This window comes from Atheta coriaria, unplaced genomic scaffold, assembly GCF_025399875.1.
Source record: "Atheta coriaria isolate IRGN ID8LTWV9N9 unplaced genomic scaffold, Caltech_Dcor_3.1 hic_scaffold_5_pilon, whole genome shotgun sequence".
Taxonomy (NCBI): domain Eukaryota; kingdom Metazoa; phylum Arthropoda; class Insecta; order Coleoptera; family Staphylinidae; genus Dalotia; species Dalotia coriaria.
The window spans coordinates 10065384-10089463 of NW_027045447.1; the positions used below are offsets into that span (position 1 = coordinate 10065384).

Genomic DNA, 24080 nt, shown 5'->3' on the forward strand with positions numbered 1-24080 from the left:
CGCAATGTTTCTTCTTTCGCCGGTGCGTACGTCCGTAACGTCCGAGAGACATGCGATATTTTTGCATTTTGACAATCAACGAAAACGAATGCAAATTTGCTGGAGCTCGACCAGCTTCTATCTTCTTACGTTTTGTTACTTAAATTAACGATAAATGTTAATAATGTTTGAGTTCTTTGGTTCATTTTGAAAAAAATGCTGAAATCGACTTTTTGGTTAGATTTAGAACTTAAAGTAATATTTTCTTTGTTTTAAGGTACAACTTAGAAAGTTTACTCTTCCCTGTCAACAATGAACAAGTTACCAAAGATGTGATGTCGACAAAATGCAATTTCGAGCGTCAAAATGACCAACAATAAGAATAAAGTTGTCACGCAGTGCAAAAGAAAGCAAAAAAATTTATTAGTTTTAAGCCAAATTTTTAACAAAATTTGCAAATTAGCATTAAAAATATCTGATACCATTTGTTTTAAAAGCGCTAATAAACTACACCTAGCCAAGCAATAACGCTCCTAAAAGGCGTGTATTCTTAAAAATTATGACCATACCATCGTTTATATGATAAATTCAGTTCGGTAGTGGTTACGGTCGGAGGTTAACAATCGTGCTAAATGCGCTCTGACACATTTTTATTACATTGGAAGTTGTTGCAGTTGTTGTTGGCGAGTGGTCACGCGTTGCGTTGGCCGCGGACTCGACTTCGTCGTTTGCTCGGCCATTGCATCGCCAATTATATGCGCGCACTGACAACGACGCGAATAAATAACCGAATAATACATAAACATCACCATTTCACCAGCGTTAGAATGACGTATTGTCTATAGCGCGATATTGTTTAGAAGAACATAAGCAATATTCTTTAATCAAATTTTACAGCGCTTTGCAATAGTTTTATTTCATTCCCAGGTGCGCGAGTAATTAAAATGCAAAAATAGCGCAAAATTATCATCGGCGATTAATCATCCCGGGCCTTGCTAATTACGCGGACGAGCGTAACGCGCGCATAAAGCAACGGCCTTAATTACGGAAACATTAGAATGCGACGAGATCTTTTCGCATCCAGGCTCTCAGGCCGGGGGAAGTAATGGTACTCAAACGATGTGGTTACGTTTTGGGCGCGCGCAGTAAAAGTTTACTACTTTATGATTAATATTCGTCGATAAATCATTTATACGCTGCGAAACGATAAAACACTACAATGCGTGCGCCGAGCAAATATATGACGGTATTATTGTAAAATTGTAATATATATTTATGTACTTGGAGCGCAACTGGGCGCACAACTATGTATGGCGGTTTTCGCGTGCGCGCTCAAGAGGCCATCAACACGTCTCGGCGCGCGCGGCGAAGAGATATGATGCGGAAGGGATATTGACTAATTGCGCTGGGTTGAATTATAAATTATTCGATTTCATCACGAATCAATTCTGAATGTAGGCAACCAAATACACACAAACAGTTATATCACGATCAAAATCAAGATCCAGATCACATGTCTAACTATTTTGACTCTTTTGTAATATTTGGCAAGGTATTCTTCTAATGCTTGACATGTTGAAGTGGTGGAGGTAAGCATAGTAAGTAAGTACCACATGTCTAATTCCGAATAAAAAAATAAAGAAAGAAACAAAGACCCAAAGTGGAAAAAGGGCCGCATCTACCTGTTTGGTCCTACGTCCTACCTGCTCACTCTTGATGGCAAGAAGGTAGGTGTACATATATAGTGTGAGTGTATGTGATGGTTACGTTCTTGTAGCTCACAGCATCAGAGTTGTCCAAAGTCGAAGAACTTACACGGCTAAACAGCAATGGGTGCGAGCGGGATCACTTCGTCTTCTTCCTCCTCTGGTTCGTAACACACCAACACGTGGATGTAAGTTGTCGGTGTACCAGGTATACCTCCTCGGCAGGTTAGTTCTTGCGCTCGTCGGCAAGGGGCAAGGAGAGGCGCTGTGGAATGCAGCGACCGGGCAGCTAGCAGCGAACGCGACTCGAGCGACTCCGAAGCGACTCAGTTCTCTGTGCTGAAGACGGCGAGCCGGTCGAGTGCGAGCTGAGGCGGATTTTCGTTGGCGACGACAACAACGACGACGACGACGGGCATCGCGACGCGCACACGTGCCATACCAATTCATAAGTGACTCTTCCAGTGCGTAAAAGGGAATACCTTTAAAATTTCCAGAGTGAACTGCTGAGATTCGACAAGAAAAATTATTCAACGTGTGAAACGTGTGTGTGAATCAATTACTAGTGCATGATTTGGATTAAACATTCGAAGGCTTTGCTGCGAAAGGATTATTGACATGCGCGTGAATTAAGTAAGTGTGTTAGGCTTGTTAGACGGGCCGAATTCGCGTGTTATTTGTTTTGATTCTTTTTTTATTCCCTGTTTCTCGCCGCCTGTTGCAAAACAAGAGTGTTGTTGTTGTGTTGTGTTTGATGCGGTGTGTGCCGGGTTTGTTGATGATTGTTGCGCGCATACGTACGGCGTGGTGGCTGAAGGAATTTTAGAAAATTAACTTCGGAGCGTTTAAAAAACCATTACTCAAAAGGAGATAGAGGCGTTTTGGAAACGAAGAGAGCCCAAGACCCAGCACACACCGCGGCCCCGCGCGCGCGCTTCGTAGCGCGTTTCTGAACATTTCTTCTCCTTGCGTCTTCGTCCGTCCGTCCGTCCGGCGGCAGGTTGCTGCTTGGCTCGCGTGTGTGCATCTGCGCGGGCTGCCCAGAGAAGAACTTCTTGGAGCGTTCCGGAGAGACGTCGCCGAGTTGAAACTCGCGAGACGAAGTTGAACTCTTTCGCGTTCGGCCACGGCGTGCGTGTAACCGAAGAGCTGAAGAGCTTCCTTCTATCCGCGGCGCGCGGCCGTCGTCAGCGAGAGTCAACGAGACGCAAACATTTTTTTTTTGCTCGCGGATTTGTCTCAGTTTTCTTGATATTAAGTTATTTACAATTTGCAACGAGCCGGGCAAACTACTGTCGCAGTTAACTACTTCGATGCGTCGAGTCAGAGAAGCAAAAAGCAAGATGTTAGAAATCAAGATACATATTCAAAGAACATCATGTGTGTAATAACGGGCAAATCTTCACAAAAACGGTTTTCATCTTCGTTAAGAATTAATCACATTAACCAATGCATAAAATATGGATTTAGAGTTAAATTCCTGAATTGCAATCAGTATAATTTTTAGAAAAGTTGCATAATTGTTTGTTTTATTAACCCAATTCTCGCATGATTCTTGAAATATAAAATCAACCATAATTTTTATAACTTATCTCGTAATCAATGTAATTACTCTGCTACGAAATTCTGTTTTATTCTTCACAAACAGGTACTTTAGTTGGTTATTAACGAATTGCTATAAAAACACCAATAACTCTTCTTTAGTTACAGAAAACTACTGCAGAATAAACATAATTACGCTCAAAAGAAAGCAATCATTAGTAGAAAATTTAATATAAACATTTTGCTTTTGTAGGTAGCTCTTTATTTAAGTTGCAAATCATTTCAATTACTGCATGAATTAAATACAGATTCGTCCTGCGTAAAACTTGATTTTTAATGTGTTGGTATTTTAATAATTAATATTTTATTCAAGATTAACTAACTATAGATCATCCAAAACATGCATAAAGAATACTTCAACTTCTAGAAATATTTCTTTGAACTTAAAAGTAAAAACAAAGCTAGAATTGTGTAAAAAGCAGTTTAAAAGCAGTGTACAATGAAAAAATTCAAAACTAGAATTTTTAACTCTTAATTTATAGATCAGTGAAAACTCAACATGATTAGATGCAGAATTTTATACAGAATCTATCTAATCATATTTTATTGCATTTTATTCTTGAATAATTTTGAATAACGCTCCGTCTTGTCATATTCATCACCATCCGCACTTTTTGTGTTTTTAATCGAAGGTAGCCGTGAAAAATTAAAAATCCCCATTGAAAATCAATTCCACGTCGGAATCAAAAACGTATTTGTCATCGTGTTAATATACTACGTGTGCGTATTTCGATTAAATTATCCTCTCGCCGGCGACGAGCGAAAAAAGCTCTTAATGGTTTTAGCCACGGCGTTTTTGCTTTTTGTTTAGAACATTACAACATTAGAATATTAGAATGTAATTTATTTATAGCGTTAATAACCGCGCGCTTGTAAATATTTCAGTTTTTTTCTCTCTTCGTGTGTAGTTGCTGGGAGTCCTCATCGAGTCAAGTGTTTGCCTGTTCGCGATTCGTGCCGCAATAAAAACTAAGCGCCACCGAAAATCCGTCGCTCGTATTTTTCAGCTTGTTCCGAGCATTATCCGAGAATCGCCGCGGCCATAAATCATAAATTACGTCGAGCGTTTTCGTTCCCCGTCCGCCGGCCGCTCTCACATTATAATAATAAATCGCTTAGTTTTTAATGAACTGCGGAGCGCTGCACAAAAGCACTCGCTGGTCGGTGAGAAGTGACTCGGACCATCCCTCCTGTGCCTTTTGAAGTACACACACCCCCTAGACTTTTGACTCGAGGTGCTTTCTCAACACAATCCGAATTCTACCTGTCTGCGGTAGTGGGATCTACAGCTATTTTCGAAGGTTTTTGCCGGTAACAAGAAATGTGTTTAAAAATTACATTTTCAAGTTGCGGCGCGAGTTTCATTACGCGATGTGGTAGTAGTAGTAGTTTTGCCGAAAAGTGCTGCGTAAGTCACCGAAATAAGAAATTTTTTCCGTCGCTCGCATAAAGGATATCAATTTTTGGCGTCGTCATCGCAGCGCCCGAAGAAATGCTTCTTGTTCGGGCAGCACGCGGGCTCAAAAAATAACCACTGCATCATCATTATTATTTTGTGCTTTAATAAGAAAAAGGAACAATCAGCAGCAAGCGCATGCGGCCTGTTGTTGTTGGTTTACGGAGCCAACAAGTTTTTTGTTTAAAACATTTTAATTTCATCAAGTTACAATTTCTTTCAAGTTTTTTATTAACCTTTTTAATCATTGCCAACTTTGAATTAAATAAAAATATTATTAAAATACATTTGATATTAGAAAATTCAAATTTTTATTAAAAATTAAGTTAATAGCAAAATTCAGTTGCAGAAACAAATTAGTTACATACAAAATTTATATGTGGGTGTCATTAAAGTTTTTGTTTAATTATTCTCTAAATAACAGTATCTTCATTCAACACCTCTATGCTTAATACGTATTTACGTGAAAATCATTAAACAAACACTAAACAAATTTATTATTTTGTTGATAACTGTTTGCATAGTTTGTCCATCGACCGCATGTTCCTAGCTTTACGCGCTGAATTAAATACAGAATAATAAATAGAGATATATCCTTAAGTTATACTTGTAATAGGAAATTTAATATGTTTTGTTCGCGATCGTAAAATATTACGCAAACGCTCGTCACATCGATACTGATATCAAACATTGTGCGTTTATAATTAGCGCCCGGGCCCCACCGATTGATTTACATCCGAAAACCTCTTCGGCGTTTATTGTTGTGCGGGCTCATTTGCATGCGTCGCAAATGTGCTCGTCGTCGTGTGTCGCAAGAGTGTGTCCGATTCCCGTTAGGATCGCCGCACGGCCGGACTCCTTCTGCTTATTATTTTTATTATCCCGAACATGAAAATCTCGTAAAAACCTTTTCGGGGCCCGATGGCCCGAGAAGGCATAAAAAAAGAGAGAATTTAGACACCTTCGATTCCAAATCGAGCACAACACACACCGCGCGGTGATGGTAATATGGTACACATCTACAAATTGATTGGCCAAGAGTGTTAAATCTTGCTTAGACTTTGGACGTCCAGCATTTGGAAACATACCGATAGTTAAAGTTTTCAACTCGAAATAGTTTCGGAGATTTTTATATTGTTGTTTTATGACACCGGTGTGTGTGCAACATACCGAGTGTTAAAAACGTTCAAATTTCGTGTTTTTATCCGGATTTTTTTAGTGTGACTGCAACTCAATTAAAACGACATAACAATCAAATAAAAACGAAAATGGAAACGTGTTTTTTTACAGCGTTTTATGTTAAATCCACTCTTACAAACACACACAGATGTAATATTATGGTGTGCTTAATTACCACTTTGTTTGTAAATTGCTCTAATTGTAGTCTAAATATTTTTTATTTCGTTTGAAAAACGCCTAAAACTGAATATTTTTACGACATCCTGTATGTGCAAGAATGCTGACTATGCTGTATAAACGAGCGCTGCATAATTGCTTTATTAATATTAATAAATTAATTAAAAAAACACAGGTTGGATGAATCTCAGGTGAAACCATAAGCTTATCAAGGCAAAAAGGAATATTTTTTGAATGAATCTAAAATAATATCCACACACATGTTTCAATTAACTCAGAAATTGATTGATTTTCTATTTTTTTTAATGCAGCATTTGATTTTCGAGGTTATGTTATTAACTTTTAGGTTATGAATGCATCTTTACATGAACTACATCTATTTGCTTCCAAATCTTAAAAGTTTATATTGATAATATTAATTTTCGTCTTGTTATCGCCACAATTTTGAAATAATTCAATTCTCTGTAAAAAAAACTAAAAAATTAATTATTTTAACGCCACGTGCTAATTACAACCTTCCTACTGAATATACAAGGGCACAAGTTAAAAATTGACCTTGACAAGAAATAAATTGTCGACAGGATTGAGACATTAACGCTTATCAAGTATGGTGTGTGCGCGAATCTCGGTAATGGCAGGCAGCTAACGCCGCGAAGAAGTGCACTACTTATGCATCAAGAGTATCACAAGAGACTTAAGACTTGAGCGTGGTGTGTTGAATGTTTGTTTTACGTCCACTTTGTCGAGTGTGTCCTCTCCGCGGGCCGGCATTAGCGATATTAGTCGACATTAGTCAACTCGAAATCAACCCACGCGCACGTATTTTTTCTCTCACTTCGTCCTTCGCACTTACACACACTCACACGCGTCTACAGATAGTTATTACATTGTGATGGTGGCTGAGTATAAAGATATCATTTTATCTTTAAAACGACGCCATTAATCGCTGCCCACATTACTTAAAACGAACAAAAAAATCATAAATAAACTTTGGTTGGAGGCGCGGTCCTGCGGATTTATTTGGATTTCACGTCTCATTACAATCAGGAGACAAAGCTTGCGATATAATTTACTAGCAAAATTTAAATAAAAATGAATTGACCCATAAAAACTCAAGATTTGGCTAATTTTGGTTTTAAAATATTTATAGAAATCTAAAGAAAGTTTACAATCATTTTATTTTCTTGTAGAAAATTATTTCTGCAAGAAAACGAATGAAATTAAATTTTGAAATTAATTTCTTTACATTTAGACTACTTTTGGTTGCTAAAATATAACTTAAAAGGTATGAAATAAAGGATTTAACTTTATAAGGAAAACAAAACTTGAATAACACTAAAATTATGAAATTGCAAGCAATGAAACATGAAATTCTACTGAAATAATAAAATAATTCGAAAGTCGTAACACCGCAAGATCTAAATAAAACAAAGCATTTATTGCAAGTGCTGAGAGAAGTACATAGTAATATTATTGTTCAATATCTGACGATGATGTTTCGCAAGCAATTTTCGTGTGTAAAAGTTTAAATTAATTACCAAGAACACGAGCGTACTTTCAAATCTGTAGTAATAATCCAAGCACTTAGAAACACGTTGATTCTCTGATTCTCTCGGAGGTTGCGAAATTATTATTACCAGCAATCATAAAAGGAACTCTTCTAAGTGGATCACACGGATATCAATGCACGTAATCACCCCGTATACACGCCATGTTTCTCTATATACATGTGTATGTGAGTGGATCGTGCCAACCTATATTTTTCTATTTCAAAATTGTATTTTAGTTGTATAATTCTCTATTATTTGAGGAGTTTTAATAGGAAGCGCGAGCGTAATCTAGATTTTACGAGTGATACACACTATAATAGTGTATGTTTCTCGGCGTAGATGTATGCGTTGTGTTCTCTCGATGAGTTAGTCCAAACGGATACGTGAGAATTAGTTTTTTGGGATGTGATCTTACTCAACGACTCAACGAGTAATCGTGTTTTTAATCGCACCAGACGTGTGTTTAAGACAAAGTAATCAAAATGCTAATGAAAGGAGCAAAAAAGCACTATAGATATAGATAATATTATCAAAATGTTTCAAAAAATAATTAAACCTTTTGAAATATTTAGTAATTTAGTGAAATTGAAAAAAATAAGTTTTTGATTAATTATATCAAAATGTTGTTACCTGTATTGTTTTGGATTGTTTTTGTTATTTTTAACAAACTTCAATAACACTTCAAGTAATTTTTGATGAAAAAATAAGAATTTTTGAATGCTTTGCTGATTTTACGAAAAAAGTTTGGAACCAAAGTCGAAATATTTAATATCTTGATAATCTTCGAGTTATTTATTAAAAATTATAAAATTCCCAGCGATTGGGTGAATTTCCTTCTTTTTTTTTAATTTGTCACCAGTTGTAGCCGAAAAAAGCTCGCGGCGCGTTCGTAAAAGAAATTGAGAGCCGTGGCCGCGCGGAGAGGAAGAAATTTCGGACGATACGTCGCGCGATACGCGGCTGGGGCGATGGCAATTTAATTTAAATGCTAGCTGTCACATATTTAAGATTTTCGAACAAGTCGCGACGCGCGGCGAGTGCGTGCGCCGCGCACCAGAATGAAATAGACGCACCGCATCTGAATTTGGTAGCTCGATCGTGTTACATTCCGTCTTTTTTTGTGCGAGAGCGCGCGCGTTCCTGCGCCGCAGCGCTGGCGAAGAAGACGAGGCATCGTCGGCGTCGGCACACCGCATGCCGGGGCCACCGGACACTGACGCGCGGAGAGCAAAGACCGGAGTAAACGCGAGGCCTCTCTGCAAACTCGATCATAGTACTACTACACCCGTTTTGCTCAGCAGCCCAACTACCATCGGAAGGCCCAGGTCGTTCTTGTGTCGGTCGCAAACGTCTTTCCCAGCCGAAAATTCATACTGTCAAGAGCAAGGGTTAGTTTTTCGGCCATAACTCGGGAACGGAACATATTTCGAGCATAATTTTTCGAAAAATCAAATTTTGATGTAATTATACATCCAAAAGATCAAAAAATATTTAATTAAATTAAATTTATAACTAATTAAAACATGATGAACAATTAAATTCAATTCATAATTAATTTTAGACATTTTTATCAATTTGAAGCTATAATTGCATAATTTTCAAAGTTATTAAGTAATATTTTTTAACAATTAATTACTTTTTCTAATAATTATCATTTAACAGTCTAAAAACTTAAAAACATAAAGTTTTTCCGTTAGATTTATTTCCAATTTTCAAACAGATTTTAAATAATTATACAATCAAGCGAGCTTTTCATCAAAACCAATATTTTCTATATTAGGATAAGCTGGAAAATAATCGATAACACAAAATTATGATTTACTCCACTTGCAACTTGTTATACATTTGCCTTATTCAGTCATAATTTACATTTCTACCAAGTAGATGCAAAACTTTTGATTGCTGTATTAATACGGTAGCAAATTGCATTCTCCAATAATTGATTATTAAGTACGTAAAACGTAACTTGCCGCTACTTTATAATAGACCGTTATATTTCAGACACGCACTATTCGTATAGGATTTGCTTACTGTAATATTTTAGCTAATATTTTGTAAAGTAACAATTTTTTTCTGAAAATTTATTTAATTCTATAATAATTGATAGTAATAAATTTCATGACATGACACAAATTAAATTTATGACTAAATATATATAAATAAATTGTTTAAAATGTAATCGTAAAGTGTAATCGTTATGCTTCATGTAATACTTAATTACCTATATTTTGTTAATGCATTGTTGCTGCATGAATAATTGATAATTAATTAAGAAATGCAAAAAGCGCAGACCGTTATTTTGGTATTATGTTGTACTAATGTTGTACTTATGTTGTAGCTAAATACGCAAGATAAAAAGCGACAAAATCTTAATTGTTGTAGTATTAAATTTTACATCAAGTGCATTAAAGTGTGCAAAATTGGTTGGCAATTAAAATGTCATAAAATTTGATCAACTTTGTGTCGAATTTAATATATTTTTTTGCAATTTGAGCAAATTGTGTATTAGTACTTTACATGGAGATGATGATGCTGAATTGAATGCTGAACGATTTATTGCTCTAACGGTTTGCATTTCTGTGTCTGATTTGACTTCAAACAACGTTTACAAAGATGATACAAAGTACTATAGAACGAAAAAGGCAATAAGAGGGAAAATAATTAAAAGTTTATTAGGTTTTTAATTGAAATACATTCAGAAAGTATTTAGTTATGTTGAAAATTGTTAATTTAAATTAAATTTAAAGTTCACGCCGAAAAAAAAAGTTTTTTGTTTCTGTACTTCTCTCAAATCAGTTTAGGCGCATAATTTGTTTTTCAATTGTTGTTTTTACTACTTTCGATACAATTTTACATATATTATTTTCTCACCTTTTGAACTTTCTTTGAACTTCTACAAACATTTTAAAACTAAAATTATTCAAATCGATCAAAGCGTTCTCGAGTTATACCAAAATTAACAAACGCCAATTCAATTTCAAATAAAAATAGACAGATTACTGTAAATTGCGTGGTCGTGCAGTAAGCTAATAATTCCTCTAATTAAATATTGCTTATGTTTATAATTCATATCATAATTGCACTCAACAGAATCTCATTTCTTTTGGTTTAAATTTAAGCCCTTGAAACGTGGGTACCATCTCTCTGACCGTGGAATATTTAAGAAAAATAAAATGCTAATGTCCCACAAGCGCACTCGTATAAAGTTACCTCTTGATGTTTGATGTGTTGTCTGAAGGGCATTTATTTGCGATTCAATCGTGGATTTAATTCCAGCTGCAGTCTTACATCACATGCGTGTGTGATGATGTGCGGTTGGTTTTTTCCTCGAAACGCACGCAGTTCATGCTCTTTCCTGGCGTGCACGATTCGCTCCCTTTTCTCGGGCTTCTTATTGTAATTTTCTCATTACCCCAATTAGGGCTTTTATTTCAAAACGTCGGGGCCACTTCCTTTTTCCAACCTGGCGTGCACGAATCGCACGCAATACAATTCTTCAATTCGTGTGCGTGTGCCACGTACTTACCTCTTTGTATAGCCTACCTGCTATAACAATTCCTCTTTTGAAATGTTCTGGTTAGGGCTAATATTCGTTTCAAAATATGACAATACAAATTTCGTTGTTTGCTTCTCTGTTTTAGAATGTATGTACCACCTCGGTGATGTCAGTTTACCCGTGCAGCGGCGGTGGCGGTGGCCACGCGATGACACCCATCGTGTACCTGCTGCTCTATTGCTGCTCCATCGCGGGGGCGGCAGCGGGATCGTCGACGGCTGAGCACGTGCGTGATCTTGAGGTGTCCGAGGGCGCCGCGGTCGGCACACGGATCGGCTTCATCGGCGATGGGCTCGCGCCCGACAGCGGCCCACCCTACCTCATTGTTCCCGTGGGCAGTATCAGTGTGCACTCCGATCTAAACATTGATAAGGAAACCGGAGAGGTACGCACGAAAATACCCCTGGATCGTGAGGTACGTGCGAGTTATTCGTTTGTGGCGCTGCCAATGAACGGCATGTACGTCAAGGTCAACGTCAAGGTCCTGGACGAGAACGACAATGCGCCCACATTCCCCACGGCGGTGATGAGTATAGAGTTTCCGGAAAATACTCCCAGGGATGTAAAACGTACACTACTGCCAGCAAAAGACCTAGATCTGGATCTATACAACACTCAGAAGTATAATATTGTCTCTGGGAATGTCAATAATGCATTTAGACTCTCCTCACATCGGGAGAGAGATGGTGTGTTGTATTTGGACATGCAGATTAATGGCTTCCTGGACCGAGAAACAACCTCATCATATTCCCTGGTGATTGAAGCTTTGGATGGTGGAACACCTCCATTGAGAGGGGAGATGATGGTTAACATCACAATACAGGATGTTAACGATAATCAACCCATTTTCAATCAAAGTAGATACTTTGCTGCTGTACCAGAAAATGCAACAATTGGTACCACGGTTCTACAGGTCTTTGCAACGGATAGTGATGCCAATGAAAATGGTCAAATCGAATATTTCATCAATCGCAGACAAAGCGATAAAGATGCCATGTTCAAGATAGAATCATCCACAGGTGTCATCAGTGTAAACAAACCCTTGGACTTCGAAACCAAGGAACTTCATGAGTTAGTAATTGTTGCCAAGGACAAAGGTCTACAACCATTAGAAACCACCGCTTTTGTCAGTATAAAAGTCACTGATGTCAATGACAATCAACCTACGATCAATGTCATCTTCCTCAGTGATGATGCAACTCCGAAAATATCAGAAAGCGCTCAACCTGGCGAATTCGTAGCGAGGATCTCCGTGAATGACCCAGACTCCAAAACAGAATACTCCAACATCAATGTATCTTTGTCCGGTGGTGAGGGTCACTTTGGTCTTACCACCAGAGATAACATCATCTATTTAGTAATTGTATCCCTACCATTAGACAGGGAACTACAACCGAATTACACACTTAATGTGGAAGCCACCGACACGGGTACACCACCTTTGCATGCAACGCGGACAATTAACCTCAAAGTGACTGATATTAACGATAATGCACCGGTGTTTGATAAGGATGTGTATCATGCAAATGTGATGGAGGTGTCTGATCCTGGTAGTAGTGTAGTGCAAGTGACCGCGCGTGATAAAGACGAAGGTGACAACTCAGTAATCACGTATTCACTGGTAGACACACCAGATACTCATAGTTCGTGGTTCCGGATTGATAGTAGAAGTGGGCTGGTCACCACAAAAGCTCACGTGGATTGTGAGACCAATCCAGTGCCGCAGTTGACAGTGGTCGCGACGGATAGTGGGTTTCCGCCGTTGAGTAGCACGGCTAAAGTGTTTGTGACTATTCATGATGTCAACGACAACGAACCCATCTTCGACCAGAGCTTCTACAATGTTTCTGTGGTGGAGAACGAACCGATTGGACGATGCATTTTAAAGGTATGTAGAAAATATGGATTTTTATGATTTATTAAGAAAATTAAGTTTTTTTGCATTGGCGTTGAATGATTTCGGAAATTCAACGGAGGTGAAGGAAATAAAAGTAAGAAATGAAAAGTGATTGAAAACGTGGTTGTTTCCCACAGCGTGATGTGTTCTTTTGTGAATGCGTTTATCGAGGTGTTCCACCACACGTGTGACGTCGAATAAATCGTGCGTGCCGGAGCCGCGTCGGCGATTCCGAGAAGGCAGCCAGCGCCATTGTTTTTGAACGGTTTTTAGTGCGATTCGTCGAAGCGCACGCCGGCCCCGATTGCGATTTTATATTATCGATCACGTCCATAACCAACCCTAACTTTATGTCACGGGCATGCATCATACGATTGCTGGAAAACCGCTTACAACATTTCGCGTCGTTGTTTGTTTGTTGTTTTTTTTTTGTGAGTTTGCGCTGGCTCTGTGGGCACAAATTGTTTTTGTGTCGTTTAATTGAAAATTTAATTGGCGACGCGACGCGCGGGAAAACGATGTTGAAGCTGCGTTTGGATTTGGTCTGGTTTGTGCGTCGGTCAACCATGTTCAGCGCGTGCACCCGGCGGAGTGAGATGAAAACTGGTGCCATTAGCATATTAATTGGTTACCGTATTGATGCCCGATGATGATGGCGACGGCTTTAGAAAACGAAATTAAAAATGGACGACGCTTTTAGCATCTTCTCCTCATCTTCTCTCTCAAATGAAAAAAATAAAATAAAATAAAATAAAAAGTTGTTACTGATAAAACAAAACTTTTTTGAGGCCCCGGTATAAATCGGATGGAAATATTTTAGGCTTAACTTGACAATAATAAAATTTGTAAAGCTCACGGGTCCTGCGCGACCATAAACGAAAATACAACCCAAAGCTCGATCGGATCGTGACGTCGTAAAATGTGGACTTGTTTCGCATCTTAGCAACATTGTCGCCCGCCGTCCATATCGAATATTTTATGTAACTGATTACGCATTTTATGATCGCACATTTTTTGGCCGAAAGCTTGCAATATTAAATTTGAATCAAATGCATCCTAATCGTAAATTATTACCGATAAAAAGCATCGGCTTCTTTCGAACGAAAATTGTTGTGTATTGTCTTAAAACGTTAAAATTTGCCCCGCCCACTTTCGCAAAGCGCATGCGCGTTTGTTTTAAATCCTAAAATATCGCCGATAAAAAATCGACGAGGTCTTAAGTAAGCCGCATATTTAAATGCTAATTAACTATCGTTGTTTCACATTCTTTTAAAAGGATTAGTATAATAGTTTGAGACTAATGCGTGAATTTAAGACCTCGGAGAGTTTCGTTCAGCGCATTAGCATTGAATACTACCCGACAATGTCGATTGTCAACAATCAAAGCGGTTGAGGTGTGATCCAGCGTGATATTTGCATTCAGCGCATGCGTTTTAGATGCTTAGACGAGTTGAAAGCATGGAATGGCAGACTTGTGTACGGTTCGTTCATTTCCGCGTTGACCCACATCGTCCACGCTCTCGCATGCATGACTTTGCCTCTTCATGGTCTTCTCTTCATGCTTTTCATACCAATGCATGATGCGAGTATGTGTGTACACGTTTGTTTGAGCGTTCATCGCTCGACGCGCTTGTTTTCTTCAGTTCTTCACTTCTTCGGACTTGGTCATAGGTGAGCGTGTGTGTGTATGGGTGTGCGTGCTGCGATCGCTGGATGTGTTGGAGAGGTCGAGACTCGAGGAGCGCGCGCGGCGGGACACCGATGCGCCACTACCCGCCGCGATGAATGAATGCGCCGCAGATTGATACAATTAACAGTCGCATTGTCGAGGCAATCACAAAAACAATTTTAATTATCTCGCCGCGCGGAGCGAGGCCCGCGATGCAGTCGGAGGGAATCAAATCAGCGCGTCCCGATCCACCGGAAAAATCAAACAATTCCACGCCAACCATATACACAGGGTGATGCAGAAAGGTATAAAACTTGAAAATAAGTTCAATATCTTCTTACATAACTTATTTTTAGTGATTTTAAGAGATTTTATTTGAGCTAATTTAATGATATTTTTTTTGTTTGTTTTAAATATTGCAATTTTTTATGCACACTCAATGTTGGAGTATTGTGGTGGTTTGCACCGCATGCGATTTGCGCATTCATCATTCGCGCGCGTTCGTATTGAGGCGCAATTCGATTATCGCACATGAATGCGTGCAATACAAGAGCAATAAGAGTTTTTAATTGTTATGGAAGTTATAGCGCATTCTTAACAACTACAAACACCAAAAATTTTAAAAACAACATAAAAACAATGTAATAAAACTAAATATAAACTAATAGAGTCTAAAAATCACAATAATTTGCGTTTTAATCAAATTCAATGTCTTAATATCAAAATTTACATAATTTTTAGAAATTTTTTCAAATTAACCAAATCGGATGTTCAGTCAAATCCATTCTATTCATTCAATCAAATTTTGACAGATTGAAAGACGCAGAAAAGCAAAAGTAAAAGCAATTGCCCGTGTCCATGTCGGTGCATGCCAATCAATTATTTATTGGTTAATAAATTTTATTTATTAGGAATCTAGGTCGATGAATTTTACACGTGTAAATTTCACTCGCCTGCGAACGAAAACGTTTTGATCGTGATGATGATGACAAGACACTGGCAGGACGCGTGTAATCATCGGCTTCGTTAGCGGCGATATAACTTTCACGTTTTCATCCAATGCTGCTGCAGGTTTAGATATTATGAATACATTTAATTTTATTTTATAATCACACCGATCTTAGATCGTCAGATGTGATTTTTCGTTTTATGTAGGTGCAAAGATTTTATTCTCGTGGTGTTAAAATAAAAACTTTGTTTGACCACCCAATAGTGGTTTTATCTACCTACCTGTGCGTGCATTGTATGAATAGTGTTATGTTTGCAGAGGAAAACTACCCTCGAAGTATAAACATCTTTTTTTGTTTGTCTTTTATGTGAAATTTTGAGCAAGTGGGGAATTTTTGGGTAGATGTCTATTTAATTTTTGTTTCGGTATGCACATCACGATGCACACGCAGTGGCGAAGAGCAGCGGCAACCAAAGACGAATATTTTTTTAATGCATGAATGCTTTTAGCGCAGCAAAACACTTTTGCTTCGTGTTTGCTTTACCTACAGGTTTTTCCTTAAAAGCTTTTCGGCTCGGGGTGGCAGGTATACTGAGTTTCATTTTATATTGACTTTTATCAGCAGCCAAAAGGCTCAAACAACGAAAATAATAAAAAATCTCCATAACATAAATTTTTTTAGTTCTCACTTAAATAATGTTACTTGGTTTTACTTCACATTTATGGATAAACAACGATTATCAGAGTTAAAATAATATTGCAGTATAATAAAACATTTTTAGCTTTTTTTTAAATTTTGGGTTTCTCGCCTATTAAAGTCTCTCAAATTAAATATTAAATTCTAATCTCTTGCAACTTGAGTAACTGAATAATGATAACAATGATTTTCTTACAAGCAACCTTATTATTTTTTACTTTAAGTACTCATATTCATCTTGGAACAAACAACAAACTTGATTTAAATTTAATTTTCTGTTAACTCATGTTGTGTTTGTTCCGAGCTCTGCAATTTAGTCAGGTCGCGGAAGCGTTGATTGCAGAACTTCCTCGCGCTGATGAGTTCTGCCTTAGTTATTAAATTCGTGTGATACGACGTCCATCTCAGAAACAATGCGTTTTTTGGCTCGCCATCTCGATGTCTATAATTATAACGACATAATTGCTCTCATCGCGTTTTATTTCAAAAAACAAAACCTTTCACATTAAAAACACGCCTGGATAAAGCGAAACAAATAGAAACACAACATCATCATTAAAAACATTATAATAATTAAACCCACAGCGCACCAGTTTATTTTTTATTTTGAATTTCAGTAAATTTTAGTCATGCGGTTCGAAGAATTTCGAATTCTTGACATTCCGATGTTTGGCGTGATCGTGAATTACTATGTAAAGGCATTGCCCGAATGAGGACCGATTAGAAAGTTCCCCGGCACAAAATTTGCAAATAGGCAGGTGCCTTATAGGCAGATATGAAAAATGTACGCATTGGTACGTGTATTTGAAGTTGCATACATTAAAATGAAAGTTGGGTTGCCTATTTATGGGCGCACGGCTACTTAACGTCGATTTACATTTAAATACGCGCTAAAGAAGAAGAATAAATAACTGTACCGTTGATTTCGATAGAAAAACACAAAACACTCGGTATAAACAGTTACAGATATTGCGGCATTTACATCAATTCGTTATTTTCGTCTATAAATTTACGATCGTGTGGGATCATTTCAGTTTCATGTCTTCTGTCCATTTCCTCGTAGCCCAGCGTGTGCGTTCGCATAATACGCAGAACGATCTGTACATGAATGTAATGTAATCCAATCGCAGTTTCGACGCTTTTTCAACTTTTAAAGCTTTTACAGTTTTAGACTGACATTTGATTGATTATGTATGCTGGGATAATTTATGCGCGTAGAGGAAGACATTGGCGATAAATGCGCTGGACCTCTGGCCGGCCGGCCCAAGATGGCCGCCGCGGCGCATTATGCGAATGCTCTCGCATTGTAATAACCCGCGCGCATCCACAATAAAGTTCTTATCACTTCCAGCGAAGAGTCGGTGCGCCGCGCCGTAATGCGGCGAACCGGTAAAAATGTAGACAATAACAACACGCGAAACGGCACTACGCCAACGCAAACACCGCGCGACTTGCACGCGCGCCCAAGGATTGAGGATGAGGATATGCGGCGAGATGCAGATGTGCGGAATGTGCAATGAAAACGTGGCGTGCTGAGCAAATGTGAAAAAACGTACGCTTAACGCCGCATTTTGCATTATGCATTGTTTTAGTTCAATCCCGGTTATCGTTTAACTGTTGATTCATCAATGTATGCCACCATTACCTGTTCCATTCATTCTAAATAATAAACCAGCCAGTAAGTAATAAAAATGCAATTGATTTACTAGCGAGGAGATTATTGTTTGCTCTGTGAGTTATTCTTAAACAATAACAAATTTTTTACTATCATTAAACATTTTTTTTATCGAAATTAAAGTTACAATTATTTATTTTCGGTTTTTTGCTATTTTGCGATTTTTTCAAATTTTAATATTAATTTCATCATATTTGATTAATATTATTTGATTATTAGTTGATGATGATGCCAAAATAGAACCCTCTAGCGGCAAAAATTACTGGCAGACATAAATATAGCAATCAACACGATATTAATGATATTTGCAGCATTTTAACCATCGATGAATTATTCACACCTCATTTTGCGATAATTCACCGCAGTGGTTGTGATAGTGTACGCTACGATGAATAAATAAATAAATAACAACGCGGAAAGCAATAAAAATGTAAAAAGCAGACTATCGACTGACAAATAACGAAAGCGATCTTAAGTGACATTTATGTTTCGAGTTTTTTTTTTACTTACTTTAAGTTTTAGTTTTATTTTATTATTTCCACCTCAAATTTTCGGTTTACACATTCGCGGCGTTTGAATAATTCACGCGTTTTGTGCCGCAGCAATAAATGCAAATTTATATTAAATCTAAAATGATATAAAAATAAATGTAGCCATTACGGCAAGCGCGAGAGCTTTGCGGTCGCGGATTTGACGGACGAATTTGGAGTTGGACATGCAAATCCGATCGCGACGCGTTGGCAACGAATCGAGTGTAATCTACAAGTAGATACATAATTTATCATTTGTTCGAGCGGTGTCCCGTCCGACTTATGGTCATCGAGATTTGTTTCTCAGCGAATTTTTTAAAAATTGTTATTTTTGAAGGTGGAAAAAAATATTGAATATCAATAAATTACATCGGCTTAAGATAAGTGCCAAGCGAACACATTTTGATTATTTTTCAGTTATTGACTCACTTCCTTGTCTTAAATACTACGATTTATTAAAAAATATTTTTTTAAATTTAATTTATTTGTATTTTTAACCAGAAAATTACATTTATAAAGAAATAATTTTTCTAAAAATATTTTTAGGGTTACTCGCTTGTTTTTCGTTTAAATCTCAACTTTTGTCGCGATGTTAATACATTATAACCGAATAATCATCGAATATAATTAACAAAATCGAAATGTCTATTGCCTGAGGTGAACAGCGACTAACTATGCGCAGTAATTTGAGGAAAATTGTAAATTTTACAGCGTTTTGTTGCATAAGCCTCGTTATGCCATGGAAACGCAGCATAAAATTAGAATAATAATTGTTTCTCCATAGTGTAATGCACGTACCGGCATTAACATTAACGATGCTACGATATTAATTTAATTTTTGCCAAAGAAAATCGGCCTTTCTTTCGCGCGGCGTGATTGGCAATCCTTTCCTGATTAGTATTTATCAGCCGCCATCCTCATGCCGTTTGCGTGGACCATACTCAGGTTGGAGTCACGCGACTTTCACCTGTAATTCACCGCGCAGTCGCGGATTATAATTGCGACTGCTGGTTGCTCTTTAACATTTTGCGCGCGCACCGCACAATTCGCAATTTGCGCCCAATTACAGCGCGAGCGGTGCGAGTTAATTGCAGTGCATTTGTACACGTTGTTGTGACATTTCGGTTTGGCCACACGAAAGATTATTAAGCACGCTTAATTAACCTGCCGTGGAGGTGAAATTAAGCGTTTTTAGATGTTTCGTTGATTCGGTTTTGAGATAAACGATGTTTGGTTTTTCTCTGAGTAGGAAATTTAATTTAGAAAAATTATTTAAAAGAAGATTTATGAGCGATTTCACCTACTAACAGAAAGTTTACTTCTCGGACTGAAAAAGTGCATTCAAATGTAATTTTAATAAAAGAAGAAGTTTTAATTTTCTGTAATAATTTAATACGTGTCCCACCGGATAATAACCGAGCGGTAACGGCAAATCAGGTAGCATTAAAAACGCGGCGCGCAATTGTTTTATTCATCCAAGCAAGAAAATCCAATTATTCGGATGAGTCGTCGGCAGCGCGCAGAGACCGGTGGTCGTTCGTTACCGCAGCAAGGACGGCTGTGTGTCTCGGGCGCGCATAAACGACCCACGGCCGGCCAAAAACCGGAGGAAATGTGTGCTCCTCCGATGATAATGGCTCCGAGTTGAGCATTCACCAGCCGCTAAATGACAAATTACGATCGCTTTACATTTCACGCGTAATAAACGACAAAAACGCGCTGGGATGGGCGCATCTTGCGCGTCTATCGGTTACCAACCACTTCGAGGCGGAAATTGATTTTCTCTGGGAGGTCACGGCGACAAAAAAAAATCAACCGCAAGTTTCTTTGATTTTTATGATGTGGGTTACTCTTCTGAGGCGCATTGTAGTCACCAGGAAGAATTTTGTTTTATATTTCATTACATAATTATTTTTTACAAAACTCAGTAAAACTCATGAACGGCAAGACTTATTGAGCTAATTCTGGTTTTAAAATATTTGTGAAAATCTAGGGAAAATTTAAAAGTAAGAAAATTTTAAGAATTTCCAAGGAAAATAGCCAAAACATTTGTTTTAAAATTTTTTGAATTTATTCCGGTTTGAATTAATTTGTACTTATAACTATTCCCGCTATTGACCGTTTTATGGTCTGAAAATCTATTTTTTGAGGGCGTAAGTCGATTGGCTTCGTTGTGAGGATTTTTCTCATTACATCTTGGTGGCCGGAGCTTTTTCTCTCGCCAAGGCTGGCGGCCTCGACGAGGCGTTCCGTGCATACCACGAGCTTCATCAATTACATCCCATACTAATGAGTTTTATAAGTCTCTCTGTTTACCACAAATTTAATGCTCGCTCGGACGGCGCGGCGCGCGCGTTCAATACGATTCGTTTCTTTCTATTTGCCCAGTCAGAAAATTATACACTCTGGACGCAACGCCCAAACGAGCAAGCAGCAAGGACGAGCGAAGAAAAAATAATCATAATTGAAACAGAAACAGCGATATTATTACGTTGAACTAATTCTATTCTTTTGTAAAATTCTAAAAGACATTTTCGTGCATTTTCCATACAGGCAATTAAAATTTTAAATATTAAAAACCCTTGGCAACAAAACCTAAAATCCATTTGTGCAGTCGACGATGGCGAGCGCGCAGACGGAAAAAAATCCGTACGTGGTAACGAAATTTATGAAAAGCCCAAGATACACACAACGAGATGGAACGATGATTAATGAAGATTGAAGCCCACATTGCCACATCGCTCTACACACTCGCGCTTCTGCTGCTGCCCCAGACGAAAAACTCCAAACTCAACTTAACTCAAAGATCGACGCAGCAACTCTCGCTGTATGTGCGCTGTGCGCGTAGGTACATCAACATTTTTTCTTCGCTTCTCCGATTTTTTTTCTTACAGGCCAGCACAGCGCCTCGCACGTTGGTCATTATCAGTGATGTTGGCTTTATTTTCGTACGCGCAGCGTCGTAGATAAACGTAACGCGCAAAGATTGAACGCCTCATTAGGAATATTTAAAATTCCGCTAGCGCGTTTTTCGACGCATTTTTTTTCTCCATCCTCTTATTCTTTATATACATGAATATCTGTGTGTGTACACGGGCGCTTTGTTGCGCAACAGCGCTGCGCCAAACATAAATTGCTTAATTTTCTAAAGGTTCGACGCGTAAATGACCGAATCGAACGCGTCCCGACGATCGTACGATTCAAATGCTTTTTTACTGTTAATTCACTCGCAATGCATTAACAAGCGTAGCTTATGACGTCACCCAGGCCCCAAGAAAATATTATCATTTAGCACACGTGAAAAGCGCGCTAATAGCCTTCGTTCTTGTTTAGTTTTACGAGCTTGCAGACAGACAGCCCTTTTATAGTTTCGGATAAAAGCAGCAGAAAAGTCTCAGGCCCGTTTAATTCGTCTTAAACATTTACTTCATTTCCTCTTTGATTTAATGGATTAGCAAGTTTTCATAGGTTAGAAGTTGATGCGTGCGCACTCCAGATCCAAATTCGTTATACTTAATAAAGGGAGTTAATGAGATTGCGAGCGCTGGTGCGTTGGTTTACGAGGGCGAACTTTTATGCGCATCCTCGACTTTATTTCGCTGGCGCAGCAAGTGCCGGCGCGGGGTTTTTATGGACCGTGTTTTTGTTTTGTGTTCGCAAGCTTGTTATTGAGTACAATTGCGATTCTAGTCTGGGGATGCTAGATCCTTCACGTCTAATTAACTTGTTTCTGTGCGCACGCCAAGACAATTTATTTAGCGAAAAGAATTGAAATGAGTTTTTCGGAGATTTTTATTTAAACCAACTTAACATGGACCTCTAGTGGTGAAAAAATTAACTAATTTATTTAAATTGGCATAATTTTAAGAAATAAATGAATATTTTTATTGGAAATCTAAATTAAACTAAATTTTTGTTTAAATCAACTTAAAATGGATTTCTAGAGCCGAAAAAATGAACTAAATTATTTAAATTGACATAATTTGACGAAATAAGTATTAAAATTTAATTTAAACTAAATTTTTATTTAGACTATGTTAAAATGGACCTCTAGAGTCGAAAAATTTAACTACATTATTTAAATTGGTATAATATTAAGAATTAAATAAATATTTCTAATTTAAATTTAATTTAAACTAAATTTAAGCCTTACCTAAGGCATTACTGTGATTGCAATGAACATTTTCATGTAGGTAATTTATAATACGAGCGTTGATATCTCCAGTAAGTAATACTTGGCAGAAATCTAAAATGAAACCAGGGTTTCTTCCCATAGCGAATAGTTATTATTACGCCTGGCGTTGATATGCGGAAACCGGCCGCCTAATATCCCCGGCGCATTGTACTTTTCGTGCATCTCGCGAGCAAATCACGGCACCGCGCGCAACTGCGAGCGCATTAGTTGCGTCACGAAAAATTTTCCAATTTATTAGCATCCTTCACATGTTGTGCAATTTCATCGACGTACCGGATCGCTATTTGTAATAACTAATAACAGATATTAGCCGGGTCGACTGCACGCTGCACACAGCACAGCGGACGCGCAGCGCATTTCTGCTCGTTCCGATCGTTGTTGTTCTTCCTGATCGTCATAATTATTACATTATATCTCCGATGTGAGAACGAGCTAAACGCGCACGCACACTCACAAACACACGGCGACATGGCCGGGCATGTAGCACGTCGCGCGGCTCGCTTGTAAATTCTCTCTCGGCATCGCGGATTTGATTTGTTCGCGCGCGCACTCCATTTCCATCATTAAGTTTATAATATGCTGCGCGATGGCGCGGCTTGTTTTGTCTCTGGCAGAGCGATTCCCGGAGGATGGAGCAAGAGGAGAGGTGTTCTCGCGAGCCGTTCGCGCATTATTTGCCTATTTGCACGTACTGCGCGCTGCTGCAGCGGCTGCTGCCGTTGTCGTCGACTTCTAACAACCCACGACTAACAGTAAATATCATCGCGGTGTGCATCGGACGGCAGATTCGAGCCCGATAGCGAGATAATGCGATATTGCGGAAGATTCTTATTTAATTGCAATTTACAGGGACGTGCAAATTTACTTTTACCTCCGAGAAATACCCAAAGCAAAGAATTTTTTGAAATATTCATAATCTACAAAATTATATCAGATTTCCTTTTAAAGCTTTGACTATTAACTATAATTTATTTTTTTGTTTATTTTTGCATTAATTAATTATTTTGCTTCAAATTACCACAATTTTATAATTATTTACGCCTACACAATTGAGATATCCATAATCTGAACTTTTTTCGCATATTTTCAATGTAAATTTTTAAATTTGATAAAAAAAGAGGAAAATTTGCCCAAAAAATGATTAATTTCTTCATGCGCTCTTGTTGCGCGGCAAATTGATGATTGTTATTGGCTTTTCGGACGGCCGAGCGAGTAATATCATGCTTTCGGTAAAAAGATAACGTTGATTGGATGTTCGGAACG

General features: G+C 38.1%; 1 protein-coding gene across 1 annotated transcript in view; it reads left to right on the forward strand.

Annotated features, from left to right (window-relative positions):
- Positions 1-2031: 2031 nt before the first annotated feature.
- LOC135791722 (protein dachsous-like) overlaps positions 2032-24080 on the forward strand; it is a 77228-nt gene continuing 55179 nt past the window's right edge. Inside the window, 3 exon segments of the mRNA XM_065302221.1 lie at positions 2032-2318; positions 11291-12515; positions 12585-13093. Of these exon segments, the coding sequence (XP_065158293.1) occupies positions 11312-12515; positions 12585-13093 (1713 nt within the window). The 5' untranslated portion in view covers positions 2032-2318; positions 11291-11311.